This window comes from Oryzias latipes, chromosome 21 (genome assembly GCF_002234675.1).
Source record: "Oryzias latipes chromosome 21, ASM223467v1".
Lineage (NCBI taxonomy): Eukaryota > Metazoa > Chordata > Actinopteri > Beloniformes > Adrianichthyidae > Oryzias > Oryzias latipes.
In genome coordinates this window covers 7,281,080-7,301,154 of record NC_019879.2, presented here as the reverse complement: position 1 = coordinate 7,301,154, position 20,075 = coordinate 7,281,080, and the positions used below count along the sequence as shown (strand labels likewise).

The 20,075-nt window shown below is 39.0% G+C and overlaps 1 protein-coding gene across 1 annotated transcript; it reads left to right on the top strand.

Moving 5' to 3' along the window:
* Positions 1-456: 456 nt before the first annotated feature.
* On the top strand, positions 457-18,182 carry cdc16 (cell division cycle 16). Its single transcript, XM_004081442.4, has 18 exons — positions 457-667; positions 859-913; positions 5,617-5,714; positions 6,054-6,092; positions 6,214-6,351; positions 9,190-9,349; positions 9,479-9,573; positions 10,413-10,546; positions 11,608-11,687; positions 11,772-11,821; positions 11,904-11,977; positions 12,113-12,238; positions 13,103-13,255; positions 14,304-14,367; positions 14,482-14,543; positions 15,136-15,271; positions 15,995-16,085; positions 17,460-18,182. Exons 1-18 carry the CDS (start codon positions 620-622, stop codon positions 17,711-17,713), a joined length of 1,857 nt encoding a protein of 618 aa, XP_004081490.1. The 5' UTR covers positions 457-619; the 3' UTR covers positions 17,714-18,182.
* Positions 18,183-20,075: the final 1,893 nt, after the last annotated feature.

The following is a 20,075-nucleotide window of genomic DNA, read 5'->3' as shown; positions in this document are numbered from 1 at the left end:
GCGGGTGCATATCTTATCTGTGAGCAGTGGTAAGTGTTTTTTCCCCAGCACCTTGATGTTGTTCTGCTGTGCATTTATCTTGTGCACTTGCATGTGCGTCTGGTGCACATTGGTTGTTGAGATGACTTACATCCCTGCATGCACGCTAAAAACAGGTCGGGGGGTGGGAATGAACATTTTGCTCAGGGGGCACATTCCTCCGGTATACCCCCCTGCATCCTAGGGTGGATGCAGCGGGGTAAATCATAATTTATTTACAGGGTAATTTTTTTAAACCCTGTTGTAAATCAATGAAAAACCAAGTATGATAATAATTATTGTAATAACTATAATCATTATTCGTTTAAAAAAATGTGTCAGCATCATAAACATTTCTTATAACATTTAGTTGAGAATACTGGGCAAAGGTTAAGGTAAGACAACACAAGGGGAACGTTTGAACCACATTGAGTTTCCACCACGACATCATTTCCTGAAACACACAGTGCAAGAAGAAGCCGCGGGTTTGATTTTTCGCCGCTAGCATGCTAGTTTTTAGTGCTTTGTAGTGCTGTGTTTTTCCTAAAGTGAAGGAATGACACATTTATAATTTTTGGGAAATCCACTTATAAAACTAAACATGAATCTCGACAGGCTTCGAAAGCGTGTGCGGCAGTACATTGACCAGGTAGGAATATGTATGTTAATAAATAAATTAAGTGTAGTGCGAGTGGATTGTTGTTAGCCATGCTAGTTTTCATGCACACAGTGAAATGAATCGTCGAGTTTACCTGTCGAGTAGATTTTTTTGCTTCAGTTCGGTAAAGATACTTCAAAGAAAACGTGTATTTGACAATGTTTTTGTGTGTTTATTTACAGCATCAGTATCAAAGTGCTCTGTTCTGGGCCGACAAGATAGCGTCACTTTCTCGTGGTGAGTTAAAGGCGGTTGTGTGTTACTCATCTCTGATAGACACACACCGTTACTTCAGTTTGAATGTGTACACCGGATGTATTAGAACGACTTAACGCGTTATCGAAGTAAATGTCTAGTTAACCATCTCAAAAACCCAAATCTAATATCAAAATAAAACTTTTAAATATATTTGAAAATGACCTATTCCAATTCTAACAAGTAAGCAAATGTGTGTACATCCGGATGTATCTCTGTCATGGATGTTCTCGCACCTTTCCTAATATATTAACACGTTTTTAGTGTTCATTCCCATCTCCGTTAACTTTGAAATTGTTTCCCCAAATTGACAAATTTGTGGAAGGCTACTTATATTTGTATCGGATCTCTAACAGGGTTTTTTTTAAACCTTTTTTGAGCCAAGGCACACTTTATCCTTGACAAAAATCCTGCGGCACACCAGCATCCAAAAATTTAAAAAAGGAGAAACTCTACAGTCTTTATTGATGAACAGCCCCTCTGCAATCTCACATGCATCTTTGTGATAATTATGGCAGAAAAAGCAGGAAGTTGCAGCTGTTTTTTCTAAAAGATGTAATAAAAGTTAAGTTAGTTTTCAGTAATAATTGTTGAATAAATTATTTGAAATTTTACCCTGGTAGTTGTTTTTCCCTTCAGTTTATTAACGTGCAAATGTATTTAACCTTGCAAAAAAACAAATATATTCTATAGTAGTATAAGTATATGATCACAATATGTTTGATAAAATTCCAAATAACATGTGTGTTATCTGTAGCTATACAAAAAGTGAACACGTTGAAGTTTTATCCGTTTTTCTTTTGTCTTAATCAAAAATAAAGACTTTGAAAACTTTAACAAAATTTTTACGTCTTTTTAGATAATTGAATTGTTTCAATTTAGTTTTATTGTGTCTGTTGGGCACTTCACCTCAATTCTGTTTCTTAAATGTTGTTTTTACTTCTTCTTAAGTTTAACATAAAAAATAATCCAGATGTTATAATAAAAGTGTTTCAGTTAGAAAGATGACTTTGGACCAAACTCTGGGATGTTCGGGTGTTAATAAACACAAACCTTGAAGGAGAACTAAACTGTTGACCTCTGATTTCATCAAGAAGATTTAAAAACTGTTTGAAGTGTGTTCGTTGTGGTTTCAAGACGTTTAACAGTGAAGACTCTTTTTACGCTGAGACGCTGTCACTTTAACACAGTGCATCATGGGAAATGTGTGCAAAAACTGCAGCATCTTTTCCGAGCTTCATTGTTTTGTTCACTTGTTCCACGGTCTGACACCGGATCCCGCGGAAAGCTACACTACTAAAGACGAGCTTTAGCTGGTATTTTTGTTGGAACTGAGAGACTTTATGAGCTAAATCAGAACAAGGAAGTGAAGACTTTCACCACTTCTGGTTGGTCAGACTGATGACGTGTGATTAAGTCTCCAAGAATGATTGGCGGAGACAGTTGAAGGGGCGGGACTTTTCCGAAAACAGAGCTGAAGCTGCGGCTAAATCGCGGTACCGTCATTCTTATCAAAATGTCTTTAATAGAATCAAATAAACACAAAGAAAAAGTATTTTTGATCTTTCATATTCCCAACTACTCAGTGTTTTATCAGGGTCTGTTTGGATGAACAAAGACCTGATATCCTGGAGATGGAAAATGTTTTTAGATCAGTGAAAACACCCCGACTCTGGCTGCTTCATCACCGCGGTGATTAAAAATCCCACACCGTCACAGCTCTACTTCAGAGCGGGTTAATAATAATAATAAAGTAAAATAAGAAGGAATCAATCACCGTTCTTCTGGGGGAAACCTTCTTTTATTACTGTTCTCCTTCATTTCGTAACACCAAACATGACCGCGCACCCCCAACACAACACCGTGGTTATTGCTGCTTCATCACAGCGGTGATCAAAAATCCCACACCGTCACAGCTCTAGTTTAAACTTGCCTTCTGGAATACCCCCCTGAATACAAATAGCAACCAAACACAAGCTGTAAAAATGATTGTAAAACAACGCAACAGTATGAGTATGGGGTCCAGGGAGCCTTACTGAGGGCTGTCTGGTCTCTGTATGACCAGAGTAGGAGCTTGGTTCGCATAGCCGGCAGTAAGTCAGACCTGTTCCCGGTCCACGTTGGACTCCGGCAGGGCTGCCCTTTATCACCGGTTCTGTTCATAGTTTTTATGGACAGAATTTCTAGGCGCAGCCAGGGGCCGGAGGGGATCTGGTTTGTGGACCACAGGATTTCCTCTCTGCTTTTTGCAGATGATGTTGTCCTGTTGGCTTCATCGAGCCAGAACCTCCAGCGTGCATTGGGGCGGTTTGCGGCCGAGTGTGAAGCGGCTGGGATGAGGGTCAGCACCGCTAAATCCGAGGCCATGGTTCTTGACCGGAGAAAGGTAGCTTGCCATCTCTCGGTGGGTGGAGTATCCCTACTCCAGGTGGAGTTTAAATATCTGGGGGTCTTGTTCACGAGTGAGGGAAGACCGGTGCGTGAGATTGACAGGCGGATCGGAGCGGAGTCCGTAGTTATGCGGTCCAGGGCTCGACATAGCCATTTGTCCGCTGGCCCGGTCCTGTTTTTCGAGCAGTAGGGACCACAAGACTTTATTTTTTACTTGTCCGCTCGGGCCACTAAAATATCTAACAATTAATACATTTTTCACCTTTTACAATAAAGTATATTTTGCGAAAACGTGTAGATTTACCTCGTTTTTATAATTCACTTTTTCTGCTAGTCCTGTGTTCAGACTTCAAGGGTTTCTATGGGAAACCTTTTATCACTCTTCTCCTCCTCTCCCGCCTGCGCGCCCGGCTGTCACTGCCGAGGACCACGCGGCACGCGCTCACTCAATTTTTTTTTCAAACTTTATTGAATGCAACAATTCAATACTAAACAATGTTAAACAGCAACAACGAAGGAACAAGCCAGTGGGTTATTATTACATTTTAGGCAGATATATTTAAACTGACACACATATCAGCGCGCCCCCTGGTGGTTTTTCACCGCGATGATCATAAATCCAACACCGTCACTGAAGAGAGACTGAAGCATGTCAGAGATGTGGAAGACATGGCAGGAATAGATAGGAATATATTAGATGGAGTGACGGGTGGAATTAGTGCTATGGACAGCAAGATATTTAATGAATGCATTGAAGATGAAACTGTATGCACTAAGCTTTAAGCTGAATGTCAAAGAATCAAAGGCAACTCAAAATACCTGAATCTCAGACTCAAATGGAGTATAAGGTCAAACTACTTAATTTTGTTTTTCTTTACAACACTGTAAGCAGTAAGTATTTCTAGTTAGCTGAATGATCTCAGTAATTTAATTGTATTTAATTTTTCAATTATTTAATTTAATTAGGTAACTAAAGTAACTAAAAAGTAAATGTAACTTTGCAACAGTAACAAAAAGCAGAACCTTAAGGCAGTCAGGGCAAAAAAGTCAATACAACTTCTTAACTATTGATTACGAACAAATGTGAAATAGCAGTGATTAGAAGCAGCATGAAAACTTCTTAACTAGTATTAACTACTTCACTGCAGTGCTCTCTTCAAAACATCTGAAACAGACTAGAGCAGATTTAAGTTTGATATGCTCTATTTTTAGTCATTGAAAAGTGTATAAATAAGTGCTAGATGTCACCAGAATGCACCAAATTGCACCATATTAAAATTTTCCGGGGGAGCATGCCCCCGGACCCCCCTAAAGTTGCAAGCACCTGCGGAGCGGCGGGTCTCGCTGTGCGCGGTGTCGGGCCAGTAACTTTCAAAAACTACTGGCCCTGTGGGCCAGTGCAAATTTCTGGGCTATGTCAACCCCTGCGGTCGCTGTATCGGTCCGTTGTGGTGAAGAGAGAGCTGAGCCAAAAAGCAAAGCTCTCAATTTACCGGTCGATCTTCGTTCCAATACTCACCTATGGTCATGAGCTATGGGTCATGACCGAAAGAACGAGGTCCTGAATACAAACGGCTGAAATGAGCTTCCTCCGTAGGGTGGTTGGGCGCTCCCCTAGAGATAGGGTGAGATGCTCGGTCACCCGCGGAGAGCTCGGAGTAGAACTGCTTCTCCTCCACATTGAGAGGAGCCAGCTGAGGTGACTCGGGCATCTAGTCCGGATGCCTCCTGGACGCCTCCCTGGAGAGGTGTTCCGGGCATGTCCCACTGGGCGGAGGCCCTGGGGAAGACCCAGGACACGCTGGAGAGACTACGTCTCTCGGCTGGCCTGGGAACGCCTCGGGGTTCCCCCAGAGGAGCTGGAGGAAGTGGCTGGGGTGGGGGAAGTCTGGGGATCTCTGCTCAGTCTGCTGCCCCCGCGACCCGGTCCCAGATAAGCGGAGGAAGATGGATGGATGGATGGATGGATGGATGGATGGATGGATGGACAGACAACGCAACAGGTGTTTGGTGTAGAAACACTCCTCACACTCGACAGTCTCTTTCAATTATTGAAACAAATTTGTCCTCTTCCCACTTTTTGCAGCAACAGCCTTCAAACAGAGAGTGCATCATGTGGTTTGATGCTCCACTTCTGAAGTCACAAATCCGAACCAGTTCCATAGAACTGGAGAAAGTGTTGCTGTTTTGGAACAAGCTCCCCTTTGCCACCTGCCATTTTTAACATCTGCATGTAGCGAGAAGCGTAAGCGTAATAATATTTTTATGACACGGCTCTTCTGTTTTGTGTGTAGAGGACCCCCAGGACATCTACTGGTTAGCTCAGTGCCTTTACCTAACCTCCCAGTATCACAGAGCCTCGCACGCCCTCCGTTCCCGAAAACTTGACAAGGTAAGTTAGCGTCCCGTTTTTCCAAGCACTGTGTCAGCTTTTGACAACAAAGATTTTCTACGTTAGTGAACAGATTTATTCTTTAATGATTGTATTTTTTTTTTTTTAATTGTCGTATCTCTAATGATTCTAAAAACATATGAGTGTTACAAGCTTTTGTTGTTTGTGTTTTTAAAAAGTCAACGCTTTTATTATTCACCATTCTTATACAATTTATAAAGAACTTTGGACACAAAACACATTTAAATCTTTTAGATTATTAATTTGATTTTAAGCCCGATTGTTTGTTTATTACACAACCGTCTTTATATCAAACACATCATTTTATATCTTACACAGTTGTATGGAGCTTGTCAATATCTTGCAGCCCGGTGCCATGTAAGTACATGCACAATTTCTAATACTACAAATCACTTTTTGACAACTATTGCATTTTATTAAAAAAAATTGCCATATGTAATTGTTTTTGCTGGATTTGTTTTTTTCCCCCCTTAATTAGTATGCTGCCAAAGAGTTCCAGCAGGCCTTGGATATCCTAGATGCAGAGGAGCCCGTTAATAAGAAACTGCTGGACAGGAGTGGGAAGGTGGACAGTGAGACAGAATCCACTAAAGACTGGGGCATGTCCCCTGCCTCTGTAAGCGCTGCTTGCTTATTTAAACGATATCTGTTACTTTTGACGGTGTAGTCGACTTTGCTTCCTGAAGAAATGTTTTTCTAATATAGTATTTTAGTTAAACGTATTAAGAACATACAGTGTTTCCTTGTTTATCCTCGAGTTGATATAAAAATAACCCGCAGAGTAGGATAATAGATGTTTTTAGGCTGTAAAACCCCCTTACACAATTTGTACACTTTTCTCAGACAGACATTAACATTTTGACATATTTTTCTCTATAAACTTTCAAAGTTTAAACCTTCGTAAAAGGAAAATCCAATATAACTAAGTTGGATAAGATCACTGATTGTGATCGAACATTTATGTAAATTTAGCTAGATGGGTGCATAATGTACAGGAGACACGGGACAGAGGAGATCTATGTTCATTTCCCAATGTTGAGACCAGGGCTGGAAATCACCAATAATTTCCAGAATTGGTTCGATTGGATTCACGATTTTTTTATTTTTTGTTTATTCTTCTGATCCACTTGATTTGATTTGATTCAAATCAATTTGAAATTTACACGGTTTACAAATTTAGACATGTTTGTATAGAAATACATTTATAATCTGTATATGTTTTGAAGATTTTCATATTTAGTCAGCAATGTACAGTGGTGGACAGAATTGTTGGTACCCCCCAGTTAAAGAAAGAAAGTCCACAATGCTCACTGAAATGAATTGAATGGTATAAAAGTAACAATAAATTAAAATTTATTAAAAATTAAATAATCAAAATCAGCCATTGTTGATTAAAAGAATTATTTAAAAAAACAAACTAATGAAATGGGGCTGGACTAAAATGATGGTACCCCCATAAAAGACTGAGAACTAATTGCCCAGGGGGTCTTGATGAACTCAGGTATGTCCTGAAACCCTTGTGCTATCCTAGGTACTTTAACATTGGGAGTTGGGTCATCTAAACCCACTAGACAGTGCGCTGAATATGTTTTCTTCAATGATTTGTGATCTTCACTGGTGTCCATGGATTACATGAAATCTTTCCACCTTTGTCATGGTAGGGAGAACACGTCAATGTAAGGGTGGGGTCATCTAAGATAGCAGAAGGGTTAACGTCACAACTGTTTTCAAACCCATAATCAGTCAGTCTGCCTATTTAAAGGGAGACAAGTAGTCACGTTGCTGTTTGGTGAAAAGGTGTGTAACACACTGAACATGGACAACAGAAAGCCCAGGACATTAGAAACAAAATTATAGACAAACATTGTAAAGGTAAAGGCTATAAAACCATCTCTAAGCAGCTTGAAGTTCCTGTGACGACAGTGGTATATATTATTCAGAAGTTTAAGACCCACGGGACAGTAGCCAACCTCCCTGGACGTGGCTGGAAGAGGAAAATTCGTGACAAATTGAGGAGACGGATAGTTGGAACTGTATCCAAAGAGCCCAGAACAACCTCCAAAGACATTAAAGGTTAACTCCTAGATCAAGGTGCATCAGTGTTAGATCGCACCATTCGTCGTTGTTTGAGCCAGAGTGGACTTCATGGGAGACGACCAAGGAGGACACCACTGTTGAAAGGAAATCATCAAAAAGCCAGACTGGAAGTTGCAAAAATGCATGTTGACAAGCCACAAAGCTTCTGGGAAAATGTCCTTTGGACGGACTTTTTGGTAAGGCACATCAGCTCCAGCACTATGTTTGTAGAATCAAAAATAAAGCATACAAGGAAAAGAACACTGTCCCTACTGTGAAACATGGAGGAGGCTCAGTTCTGTTTTGGGGCTGCTTTGCTGCATCTGGTACAGGGTGTCTTGAAGTTGTGCAAGGTCAAATGAAATCTCCAGATTATCAAGGCATTCTGGATAGAAATGTGCTGCCTAGTGTCAGAAAGCTTGGTCTCAGTGGCAGGTCATGGGTCTTCCAACAGGACAACCATCCAAAACACACAGCCAAAAACCCCCAAGAATGGCTAAGAGAAAAGCGTTGGACTATTCTGAGTTGGCCTTCTATGAGCCCAGATCTGAATCCCATTGAGCATCTGTGGAAGGAGCTGAAACATGCCATTTGGAGAAGACACCATTCAAACCTGAGACAACTGGGGCAGTTTGCTCATGAGGGGTGGGCCAAAATACCAGTGGATAGGTGCAGAAGGCTCATTGACAAATACAGACACTGTTTAATTGCAGTCATTGCCTCGAAAGGTTGTGCAACAAAATATTAAGTTATGGGTACCATCATTTTTGTCCAGCCCTATTTCATTAGTTTGTTTTTTTAATAATTCTTTTAATCAACAACTCAAAAGTAATGGCTGATTTTGATTATTTAAGTTTCAATAAATTTTAATTTATTGTTACTTTTGAACGTTTCAAGTCATTTCAGTGAGCATTGTGGACTTTCTTTCTTTAACTGGGGGGTACCAACAATTCTCTCCACCACTGTACATTGCTGACTAAATATGAAAATCTTCAAAACATACATAGATTATTAATGTATTTCTATACACCACTGTACGTTTAGGTCAACCGGGCGTTAGCACCAGCCATCTTATGGGAAATTCCATTATGCGTTAGCATCAAGCTAACGGACTTAAGCTTTACTGCTGCCATGCGTTAGGTCACCGGTAAAGGAAATGCATAAAAAATCAATCTCTGCTTTTAAGGATCGATTACTGATTTATTAAGCCTGGATCGATACAGATCGATTAATTGATCCAACGCCCCTTTGGGTATGTGCATTTCTGTGTTTTTGTGGCTAAATGACTTTCTTTATGATGTAATCCTGTCTATGTATGTACCATGTGTTTTTGCTTTTCACCATCAGACGTTTTTTCTCGTCCTTTGAAAATGTTCAGATCAGCAGCTCCATCTGCCTCCTGCGGGGAAAGATCTATGACGCTATGGACAACCGGCCACTGGCCACCTCCAGCTACAAAGAGGCCTTGAAACTAGATGTGTACTGCTTTGAAGCTTTTGACCTTTTAACATCCCACCACATGCTGACTGCACAGGAAGGTGTGGTGGACATTTAGCAGTGAATTAGATTCACTTCATCTGTATTTAACGTATACAGTCATTAATTTTTTACTACATTGTTTTGATGTTTTTCCTTTGTTGTGAGACATATTTGCTTTACATCCACAGAGAAAGAATTCCTTGACTCACTTCCTCTGAGTCAGCAATGTACTGACGAGGAAGAGGAGCTGTTACACTTCCTTTTTGAAAATAAATTGAAAAAGGTAACTGTACTGTTTAAATGTCTTACAGAAATGAGACTCAACATGAATAATGAGGTTATGACATTTGTTTTTGTTGTTTCTATGGCCGAAGGAACAAAAATCATTCATTTAACACTTAAAGGTTAAAGGACCTATATCGTGCTTTTCTTGAGCCTTTCAGTGTTTAAACTATATTGGTATATATCATCCTTTATTATTTTTGGCACTCTAAAGAACAATTTTGAATTAAATATTAGTTATTTTTAGCCTATTTCCCTATCCAAAAGTAAGACGATTCGTTCTGTGAGGCACCGCCTTTCGCTCCTTGTGGGTGCCGCCCATTTCATGACGTCGGCCCCGGCAGTGTGTCTGCGTTTTTTTACCTCGAAAACAAACAACATCCGATCTTTGGAAAAATTGGATGTGGATATTTTTCATATTAAAGGAAAGCAGAGAAAGTGTTTGTGTGTGTTCGCCTGCGGGCTATGCTGGCAGCACACTCTTCCTGAAAGGGGCGGTTTTCACTTTGTGACATCACAATTTGAGGAACCGCTCGTTTTGGTGGGTTGGGTGGGGCTGATGCTGTAATTGCAGGTTTCTGCAGAATCAGTTAAATATATTAGAGGAAAAAGGGGAAAATACAGAACAGAGATATATAAAATGTTACCAACTATACTGATTTGTTTACATTCAGATTCATTAAGGAACGGTCTAGTTAGATGAACAAATCAATTCATTTTTGTCTTTGTACATGTATACATTTATATATACATATAAATTATTTTTATTTTTAATATTCTTTTGTGGTTTTTTTAAGTCTAACCAAAATAAATCCCTTTTCTTTTTCTTCTTCTTTGCAGTATAACAAACCCAGTGACCTGGTGGTGCCAGAGATGGTCAATGGCCTTCAAGACAACTTGGATGTAGTGGTGTCTCTAGCTGAGAGGCATTATTATAATTGTGATTTCAAAATGTGCTACAAGCTCACATCAATGTAGGTGGCCTTACCTTTCATTTTGTCTTTGGTTGGTGACGTATCCACAAAAGAGAACAAATACCCAGTCAGTGCAGTCGTTCGTTTTTAGTTTTGGTTCTCAGTGTTAAAGTTAAAATTTGGTAACTTTTGGGGGGGCTTGGTTGATAAAATCGATTAATCGACCTAAATCGATCCAAGCTTATTAAATAAATAATTGATCCATAAAAGTAGAGATCGATCTTTAATGCCTTTCCTTTTCCGGTGACCTAACCAATAACAGCAGTTAAACCATAGTCCGCTAGCCTGATGCTAACGTATCACAGAATTTCCCATAGGACGGCTAATGCTAATGCTTGTTTGACATTGCTCACCAAAAGAACAGCTTTATAAACTCAAAAGCATGAATTTTCCAAACTCTTTTTGAGAAACAATTTTTTTAAATGTAACCATTTTTACTTTATGCTCAAACTTCTGCAATAAATTGTAATGCTACAGCGCGAGCTCCACCTAGTGGCCAAATTGAAACACCCTCTAGGAGAGGCAGGACACTGTGATCTGGACGTTTTTGTTGGAGCTTTTGAGAAATCATGTAACCTTGTAATGTTAACAATCTCATTGGTTTATTATGTCACTAATGCATTTTACAGTATGTGAACTGTATCAGATGAATATGAAGATCTACAAAGCATATATAGATTATTCTTGTATTTCTATTCAATTCTGTCTAAATGTATAAACCGTGTAGACTTAACTGAATTGAATCGAATCTGGAAATTATTGGTGATAACCAGCCCGAATTTGTTTACGTGTTGACTTTTTTTTACTTGGATGTACTACCAATTTAACATTCTTCATATATACATATATGAAAATATCATATAGTTATAGTATATTCAAAAACTGCGTTTATTTTTTATATTTATTTTACAGTTAAAGATATTTTGATATAAAATTGATGACAAAATGTAATTTGAGATTTTTAAACTAAAAATAAAAAGTTAATTACGTTCCTTTGATTTCATGGCAAGGAGTTGAAAATATTTTTAAAAGAATCCAACAGTTTTTTGTCTGCTGTTCAGGGTGATGGTGAAAGACCCCTTCCACGCCAGCTGTTTACCCGTTCATATTGGAACGCTGGTGGAGCTCGGCAAAGCAAACGGTAAAATGCACCACACATCAAAATGTTACTTCACCTGTTTGTCCCGTGGATTAATTCTAGTTATTTTTGTTCCCTCCTCTGCAGAGCTGTTTTACCTTTCCCACAAACTTGTTGATTTGTATCCTAACAATCCAGTAAGTTGAGTTATTGTAATTCACATTTACCTGCTGGTGATAAGATTAAAAATATTTAACAAACGCATAAAATTGTTGCCAGGTGTCATGGTTTGCTGTTGGATGTTACTATCTCATGGTTGGCCACAAAAACGAGCATGCTAGGCGATACCTTAGGTATGTATCCACACTATGAAGGAGAAGTCCTCTGTTTAGTTTCACATTTGTTTTTACATTTTTTAACTGTTTAGTTTCACATTTGTTTTTACATTTGTTAACTCAGGTGTACTGGTTGTTGTGAATGTTTTGCAGTAAAGCCACAACCCTGGAAAGAACCTATGGCCCTGCATGGATCGCCTATGGCCACTCGTTTGCAGTTGAGAGTGAGCACGACCAAGCCATGGCTGCATATTTCACTGCAGCACAGCTTATGAAAGGGTTAGTAAGTGGAAAAGGGGTTCTGTTTGAGGTTAACAAAAACCCAATTTTAAGAAGACATCTGTTGTCTAATTATTTATTAATGCAGATATTGCAAAACTAAAAAGTTTAGACGTTCTAGTTTTATTTTTTAAGATGGGCACTACTAAAATTTAACAAGCAAAAGTAAACAATAAGTATTAGTATGACGAAGTATTAGTGCCACCATGAAGGTAAAGTATAACAATACACAGGAATTCATTTTTTTATGCGATTAATTTGTAAAATTATGAGAAAAGAAATCATAATTTTTTCATGGAAAAAACATGTTTTTCTGAAAATAAAGTTGGTAATTAAACCACCATCCACATTACGTTCTGCCTAAATCCATTAATGCAGCTATTTATGGCAATGTCACATGGCTTTGGTTTATCAAAGACATTTATGTCCCATAATGCACTGGGACCTCTGCTGCTAGAATGCTGATGACGCCCAAAAAAAAACACTCCATGTAGGTCAAGAATCTTCTTCTGAAGAGGCCCAGTTTACTGCTAGTTCTGTCCAATGTCCTTCTACTTCTCATAAAACAACATTAACTCACTAAAAGACTCAGTATTTCTTTATCTGTGAAACCAATGCTAGAGTAACTGGGAACAATGTGTTCTACCTCACTTCATTGTATTTTTCTTAGTAAATAGCTTTTTTGCTTCCTAAATGTATGGTTTTATTCTTGTATTGATAGAATTATAATTTTATTCTCGTAAAAATAAAGATTAACAACTTTATTATCATACATTTATCCATTTTTTCCATTTCTATGGTCGCCCTAATACTTAAACATGTGGCAGTGCTTGATCTTTGTATTTTCTTAACTTTCTCCCTCAGCTGTCACTTACCCATGCTGTACATTGGACTGGAATACGGTCTAACCAACAACTCCAAGCTGGCTGAACGGTTCTTTAGCCAGGCTCTTAGTATCGCTCCAGAAGACCCATTTGTAATCCATGAGATGGCTGTGGTTGCATTTCAAAATGGAGAGTAAGTATGCCGACATAAACACTAATTAAGTCCTGCATTGAGAGCATTGCCTGTCTATGAGAACTAGACCGAGGGACCCCTCCCCCCCGTGGCGTTCCAAACAGGAAATATCCGCTGGTTCCAAGAAGCCCAAATCACATGGGTTGTGTCCGAATTCCTTCACTACGCACTATATAGTGCGTTCGCCATTTTGTAGTACAACCTGTAAGTCTCTTTAAAAAACCAGTGTGCATCGATGCTCACTAGATTAGCGAATATAGACCACAATGCATTGCGGCAAAAAAAATTCTGCCAAAAAAATCTATTTAAATGCATTTTTTTAATAAACCATCAACGTTTTCATCTTCGGAACTCAGTGGATTCATAAAACAACCGTCGCTCATATTAATGAGATTTTCACTTTGTGAAACTGATGACGTCATATCTGCCGTTTTAAAAAAAGAAAAGTAGTCTGCATGGTGTCTGAATTGCTTTTAAAATTTAGGGGACTCAATGTCCCGCACTAAAAAGGTTTTTATTAGTTAGGGGTTAGGGTGGGAATTCGGACACAGCCGTAGACTTCTATAGAGAAAGAAACAGCTACTGTATTACTCAGTCATACTATTTGTTACAATTATTCTGTCACAATGTTCTTTCCACTTCTGTTTTTTTTTTTTTTTTTTTTTTCTGTAGCCAAATTTATTCAAGTTATAAACTAACCAATCAGACGCCTCAATAAAAGTTTGGACACTGGACTCACTCGGTCCAGTGTGTGACACGAATGTTGGGCTACATTTTTAGCGTAACACTTGTTACATTTGGTTTTAACTCTACTAAAGCAGATTTGTGCTACAGGTTCAAGAACCTAGGGATTACTACAAATGAGGTTGTAGTCAATCTAATCTGGTTGGCTTTGACTTTCCTCTGATCACTTTGCTAAAAACGAAAAAGTTATCTTAGAGTATTGAAGTATTTGATTTTAGCAATTAATGAAGATTATAGAGTGAGTTTTTTTGTCTTTTAAAGGCGTATTTCCATATTTGCTCACTATTCCCATCCCTCTTTACAGCTGGAAGACAGCAGAGAGGTATTTCCTTGAAGCAATGGAGAAAATCAAAGCCATTGGGAATGAGGTAGGAGTTCATGTCGTCATTACTGTCCGTGAGTTTGGCCCTCAAAAAGTGGAAACCTTTCAGTTGAACATTTTGCTATTTTATTTATTTTTTCCTGTGTTTTTTTATTTGAAGGTCACTGTGGATAAATGGGAGCCTCTGTTAAACAACCTGGGTCATGTCTGTCGGAAACTAAAGTAAGTATGAAGTCTGTAAAGATGCATTTAGCTTAAAAACTGCACAATTTCCTGTAAAATATTACTTGAATGTGTTTTCAATCTCCTTAGAGTTATCTTATAAATAAGCCCTTTAAATTTTTGGAAAAACCATCCAACTGGATCATGAAAAAGGAAGTATATACGCCTAAATGCATACATTTTTTATATAAACAGACAGAAGACACTGAACCCCATCTTGCCTCTGGTGGTAGGCGGGCGCCTGTGTTTGGCAGCGGAGCCGCCACTAGTGTGTGAAAGTGTGTGTGAATGTACGTGTGAATGGGTCTATGACTGTAAAGCGCTTTGGGCCTTGTAGAAAATAAGCTTTAGCTTTTAGAAAAGTGCTAAATAAGTATACGCCATTTACCATTTACGCCATTTACCATTTACGCCATTTAGTTATAGAGTCAATATGTAGTTTGTGATGTTAGGACAGTGGTAGCCAATTGAATATACAGCGGTGATCCATATATAATCAAGAAAGTGTAGTTATTTTTGCTTAAATTATCTATTTTTACGATGCATTTATCTGGATTTGTGGATTCAAAATGTATATCTTTGTTCAAACTAGGAAGTACGACCAGGCTCTGGAATACCACCGTCAAGCACTGGTGCTGATCCCTCAGCACGCCTCTACTTATGCAGCTATAGGATATGTGCACAGCCTCATGGGAGACTTTGAAAGCGCTATTGACTACTTTCACACAGTAAGTCTTAAGAGTTGCATTTTTCACTTTCTTTAGCTTTTCTTGGGTTTTGCCCTCAGTTGAAACCCATTCTGGCTAGTTTCTCTGTATTTTTTTAAATGTTGGCTACACTAATCATTAAAAAAAATATTTTTCAGCCATCTAAAGGAGATAAAAGTGTTTTAAGAAAGCAGTGCTTTCCACCCATCCATCATTTATACCAGCTTCATCCTAAGAAGGTCACTGTGGTTGCTGGAGCCTATCCATGCTATCATAGAAAGCAGGGTTACAGCCTGGATGATGTTGACAGGTGTTTTTTTTTTTACTTTTCATATTATAACGACTCTAAAAATGGAATTATTTCAAATCTGGTCTTTTCACAATGGCTAAAGACATGTCACACAAATAACAGAAGACTGGACTGAGGTTGGGTAAAAGGAAAAGAGAGTTATGGGGAAAAAACATGTTTAATGACAAACCTGACAAATATTTTTTTTTCTCTACTTGGCTAAACATTTCAAACCCAAGTTGGAGGCCGTAGCACTGGAAGACTCAAAGGGAAGCAGGTGTTAAGTGTAGTTTCACACATTACAATGAGGTGTCTTACAGTTGGGTGAATATGTTAATGTGTGTAAACAAAACATTTCTAAGTTTAGAACCTGAAACATGCCCAACCTGAACTGTTGGAACTATATTGCAGTGACTCTGATTTTTGTATGTAAATATTGCTTTCGTCTTCAACAGGCATTGGGACTGAAAAGGGACGACACTTTTTCCGTGACGATGCTCGGTCACTGTATTGAGATGTACATCGGCGACACAGACGCATACATAGGTTTGTTTGATCTCAAATATCCTAAAGAAGAGATTTTACTATATGAAATTATACTTTAAATTAATTAAATCAGCAAAGTTTCTAAAAAGGGTAATACTTTACTGTTAAAATCACTAAACAAATTTCCTTTATTTGCATTCTGGATGAACTTGCTTCCCACAAAATAAAAAAAATAACAATTTATTTTTCTCAAAAGTCCAAGTTTAGTGGAATTTATACATACCGACATTTTTTTGTTTAGTTTGTTTGTCGATGTTTTTTGGATGGTTGAAAATGTTCAGAATAAATCTTCTTGTGGATGATTACAAGTCATGCACACAAGATTTCGTAAAGAAAATTGTGTTTCCCCGTTTTGTACGAAATCTAAAGGATGTAGAAGCATTTATCATGGGAGTTGCGCTCTAATGATAACATGCAATAGACTAGATCCACAAAGTATTCCTGTTTATTTTTCACAACTGCTATAGATGTTTTGAGGCTACTATACTTTTCAGACTTTTCTCTTTTTGTTTAAATTCTTTAGGTTCAAACCTTCATTGAAAGATAAGTCCAGTTTTGTGGAACCTGAACAAAGATCAGCTTGCTAGATGAAAGCGTTCTGTCAAGGAGACACGGCTCGTAGGAGATTCATTGAAAATAGTCTACAACCAATCTGTATGTGCTGTTAAAAAAAAGCATACAAATTGAGCTAAACAAACACAAAACCTGTAGGCGAACCGCATTATAGCAACTGTATTCGTATATCTATACTTAAACACCACAGTGGGAAAAATACCGTTAAAGTCGGAGCAGTGCTAAACATACATTCCTCAACATCCTGTTTGCATGTGGTGTTCACACTGGACGAGCTGGAAGGGGCTTCTTCTTTCTCGTTTTCTATGGTTTACTAGCGCATGTCCACCACCTACAGTTGGAAGAGGCTTGGTGCCAAATATCAAAGCGGTGTGCATCTTGCTTATTTTGCTCCCGGCTTTTTCTGTCACAGCTCTAGCCTAATATATAAAAGACTTAGTCGTTGAATTCCAGTCGGGTACAAACGGCAATTATTCATTTCTCCTCCATGATCCATTTTCGAACAGTTGGCACTTTTGTGAATCAGAAGATACGTCACTATTAAATCGGAGTCCCTGATTGGTCAAAGTTCAACGTGGTTTAACTTTGAACGCGCATTTTATACTTGGCGCCCAAAGAGTTTAAAACGCGCGTTTACATAGACTTTTCATTGGAAGTGGCCACTTTAAAGTGCATTTCTGAGGATGATGTGAACGTATTCCGGCAAAACGGCAAAAAATGTAACTTAAACTCAGAAAAACACGGTAACTTTTTACTTAGATTAGCTTTATTCTTATCGTTCTGTGTGTTGTTTTTGTAAAGGGACGGACATTAACGACAAGGTGAAAGGTGACTTGAACACTCCAGCACTGATGAAGATGCTCAACACATCAGAGCCCAGCGAGACTCTAGCGACATCGAGGCCGGAAGAGGCTAATGTGGCGTCGCTGGAAACCCCTGTGTCCAATCAGGACAAGATGATGCTGGACACTCCTCTGCGGCTGTCGCTAACACTAGAGAGTGACATGTATGAGAGCGACATGATGTTGGAAACTTTATCGGACACCAGCACATGATCAAATCCTGACAGGAGGCGGAGCTGTTCTGAGCAACAGGTTGTCAAATGAACACATTTCAAAGCTCAAGGACAACATTCAAACCCACAACCTCAGCAGACCTTCTCCAAATGTGTAGACTCCCCTGTTTGTGCACTGTGGTTGTCCGATCAGCAACAGAACTTTGAGCATGGGCCTGTGAAAGTTGTGTGTAGCACCTGCTGTACACCAATTAAGTTAGCGAGAATGCACTTTAAAAGGAGAAATAAACAGTTGCCTTGGGTTCAAATGTTTTTATTTTAAACTTCAGCTTCAAATATCCTCAATACACTTGACAAAAGCCGCACAACTTTCATTAAACTCGAGTTCAGTCACTTGTGACTCTCGTGCCAGGACACTTGTTGCTTAACCTGTGGAATTTCAGCCAGAGCAAAGAAATGTTTTGATAACAGCTTAAATATTCCTACAATAAACTGTGCATTTAAAATGGTTTTATTTTTGAATTAGCTTTCCAAAAACAGTGATACTGTCCTGCTGCTGACAGCTAAGGCAAAGATTTTACGTTGGATTTCCTTCCTGACACAATCTTCTGTATTTATCCGGGCTTGGGACAGGCACAGTGAGACCCTGGCTTGGTCCCTTTCCTGTTTACATTTCGTGTTGTGCCATATTAGTGATCAACATTGCCGTGATGAGATGACTTGGGATACATGAACGACAAGCAAAACAAATACGTTCTTTCCATTTCACTGCAACAGTTTCATTTCAAGCAAACTTAGTTACAACTCTAAATAACCCACGTTCTCTAAGGAGGTGGACATTAACAAAAAATGGTCACACATCCGATTTGTCAAATGTGTAAAAAGCTATTTTTGATTCATGTCAAGTCCCCAAATTTTTCCTTTGTGGCCAAAATTAAGTATTTTATGCACACAATTTAATATTTTGTGCACACAATTTAGCATTTTGTTCCTTAAAAAATTGTGTTTTATGTGCACAAGTGAGCAGCTTGCGACAGACTCGGGGGTTAATTTGAGCAGACAAAAAGCTCAATGGTTCCCACAAATTGCTAATTTGTGTGCAAATACACCAAATTGTGGCCCCAGAATTCTAATTTGTGTGCACAATATACTAAATTGTGGCATCAAAATGCAAATTTGTGTTCAGAACACCAAGTTATGGCCATAAAATGCTAATATTTGTGCACTAACTACTAAATTGTGGCATCAGAGTGCTTATTGGTGTGCACAAAATACCAAATTATGGCCACAAAATGTAAATTTGTGTGCAAAAACACCAAATTGTGGCCCCAGAATTCTAATTTGTGTGCACAATATACTAAATTGTGGCATCAGAATGCAAATTTGTGTTCAGAACACCAAATTGTGGCCATAAAATGCTAATATTTGTGCACTTACTACTAATTTGTGGCATCAGAGTGCTTATTGGTGTGCACAAAATACCAAATTGTGGCCACAAAATGTAAATTTGTGTGCAAAACACTAAATTGTGGCCATAAAATGCAAATTTGTGTGCACAAAATACTAAATTGTGTCCGCAAATGCAAATTCGTGTGCATTCATTCATCTTCCATTTTGACCCTTTCGGGGTCACAGGGCTCCCGGAGCCTATCCCGCCAACTTGTGGGTGAAGGCAGGGGACCCCCTGGACAGCTCGCCAGTCTGTCGCAATTTGTGTGCAAAAAAATCCAAAATTGTGGTCATAAAATGCTCATTTGTGTGCACAAAATACCAAATTGTGGCCATAAAATGCAAATTTGTGTGCACAAAATACTAAATTGTGTCCGCAGAATCCATGTACCCTTTCGGGGTCACAGGGCTGCCTTAGCAATTTGTGGGAACCATTGAGCTTTTTGTGCGCTCAAATTAACTCCTGAGACTGAGGCTAACTTCTTGTCTGTTTAGAAGAGTCCTCTGTCTTCCATGTGAGGGGAGGAGAGACTTCTGCTTGAAGGGGCAACATCCCACCATCCTTTCCTGACTGTCTTTCCACCACTAGATCTAAGAGTGTTTGTTTCTGGAGGAGGGATGGGTTGTACTCCGTCCAAGTCCACAGGTATTTGCACTAATGAGCGGGTCTGCAGGGATCTGGACACCTGCTCCACGCTCCTCTCCAGCAGCCTGAGGAGCTCCGTTTCCACACCGGAGAGACCCCGAGTGCGCGCCGAGAACAGCAGCGGGAAGCAGGCGTTTTTAAATGGTGAGACTGATAAAAAATAATTAAAAAAAATTGTCAAATAAATGTTTTCGTCAAAACAAAAATATCTCTACCAGTTTGTAATCAATATTCCTGTCCCATATGAAACTTTAACAAATATGTGGTTTCTCCATTTTGGTTCTGTTTTCTCTAGTTCCCTCTCGAG

What these genes read in the sequence shown, in the direction of transcription:
- cdc16 (XM_004081442.4), top strand. Translation starts at nt 620, where the DNA reads ATGAATCTCGACAGGCTTCGAAAGCGTGTGCGGCAGTACATTGACCAG. An exon ending in GATAGCGTCACTTTCTCGTG is followed by an intron (nt 914 to 5,616) that starts GTGAGTTAAAGG and finishes TTTTGTGTGTAG; the next exon opens with AGGACCCCCAGGACATCTAC. An exon ending in GTTGCATTTCAAAATGGAGA is followed by an intron (nt 13,256 to 14,303) that starts GTAAGTATGCCG and finishes CCCTCTTTACAG; the next exon opens with CTGGAAGACAGCAGAGAGGT.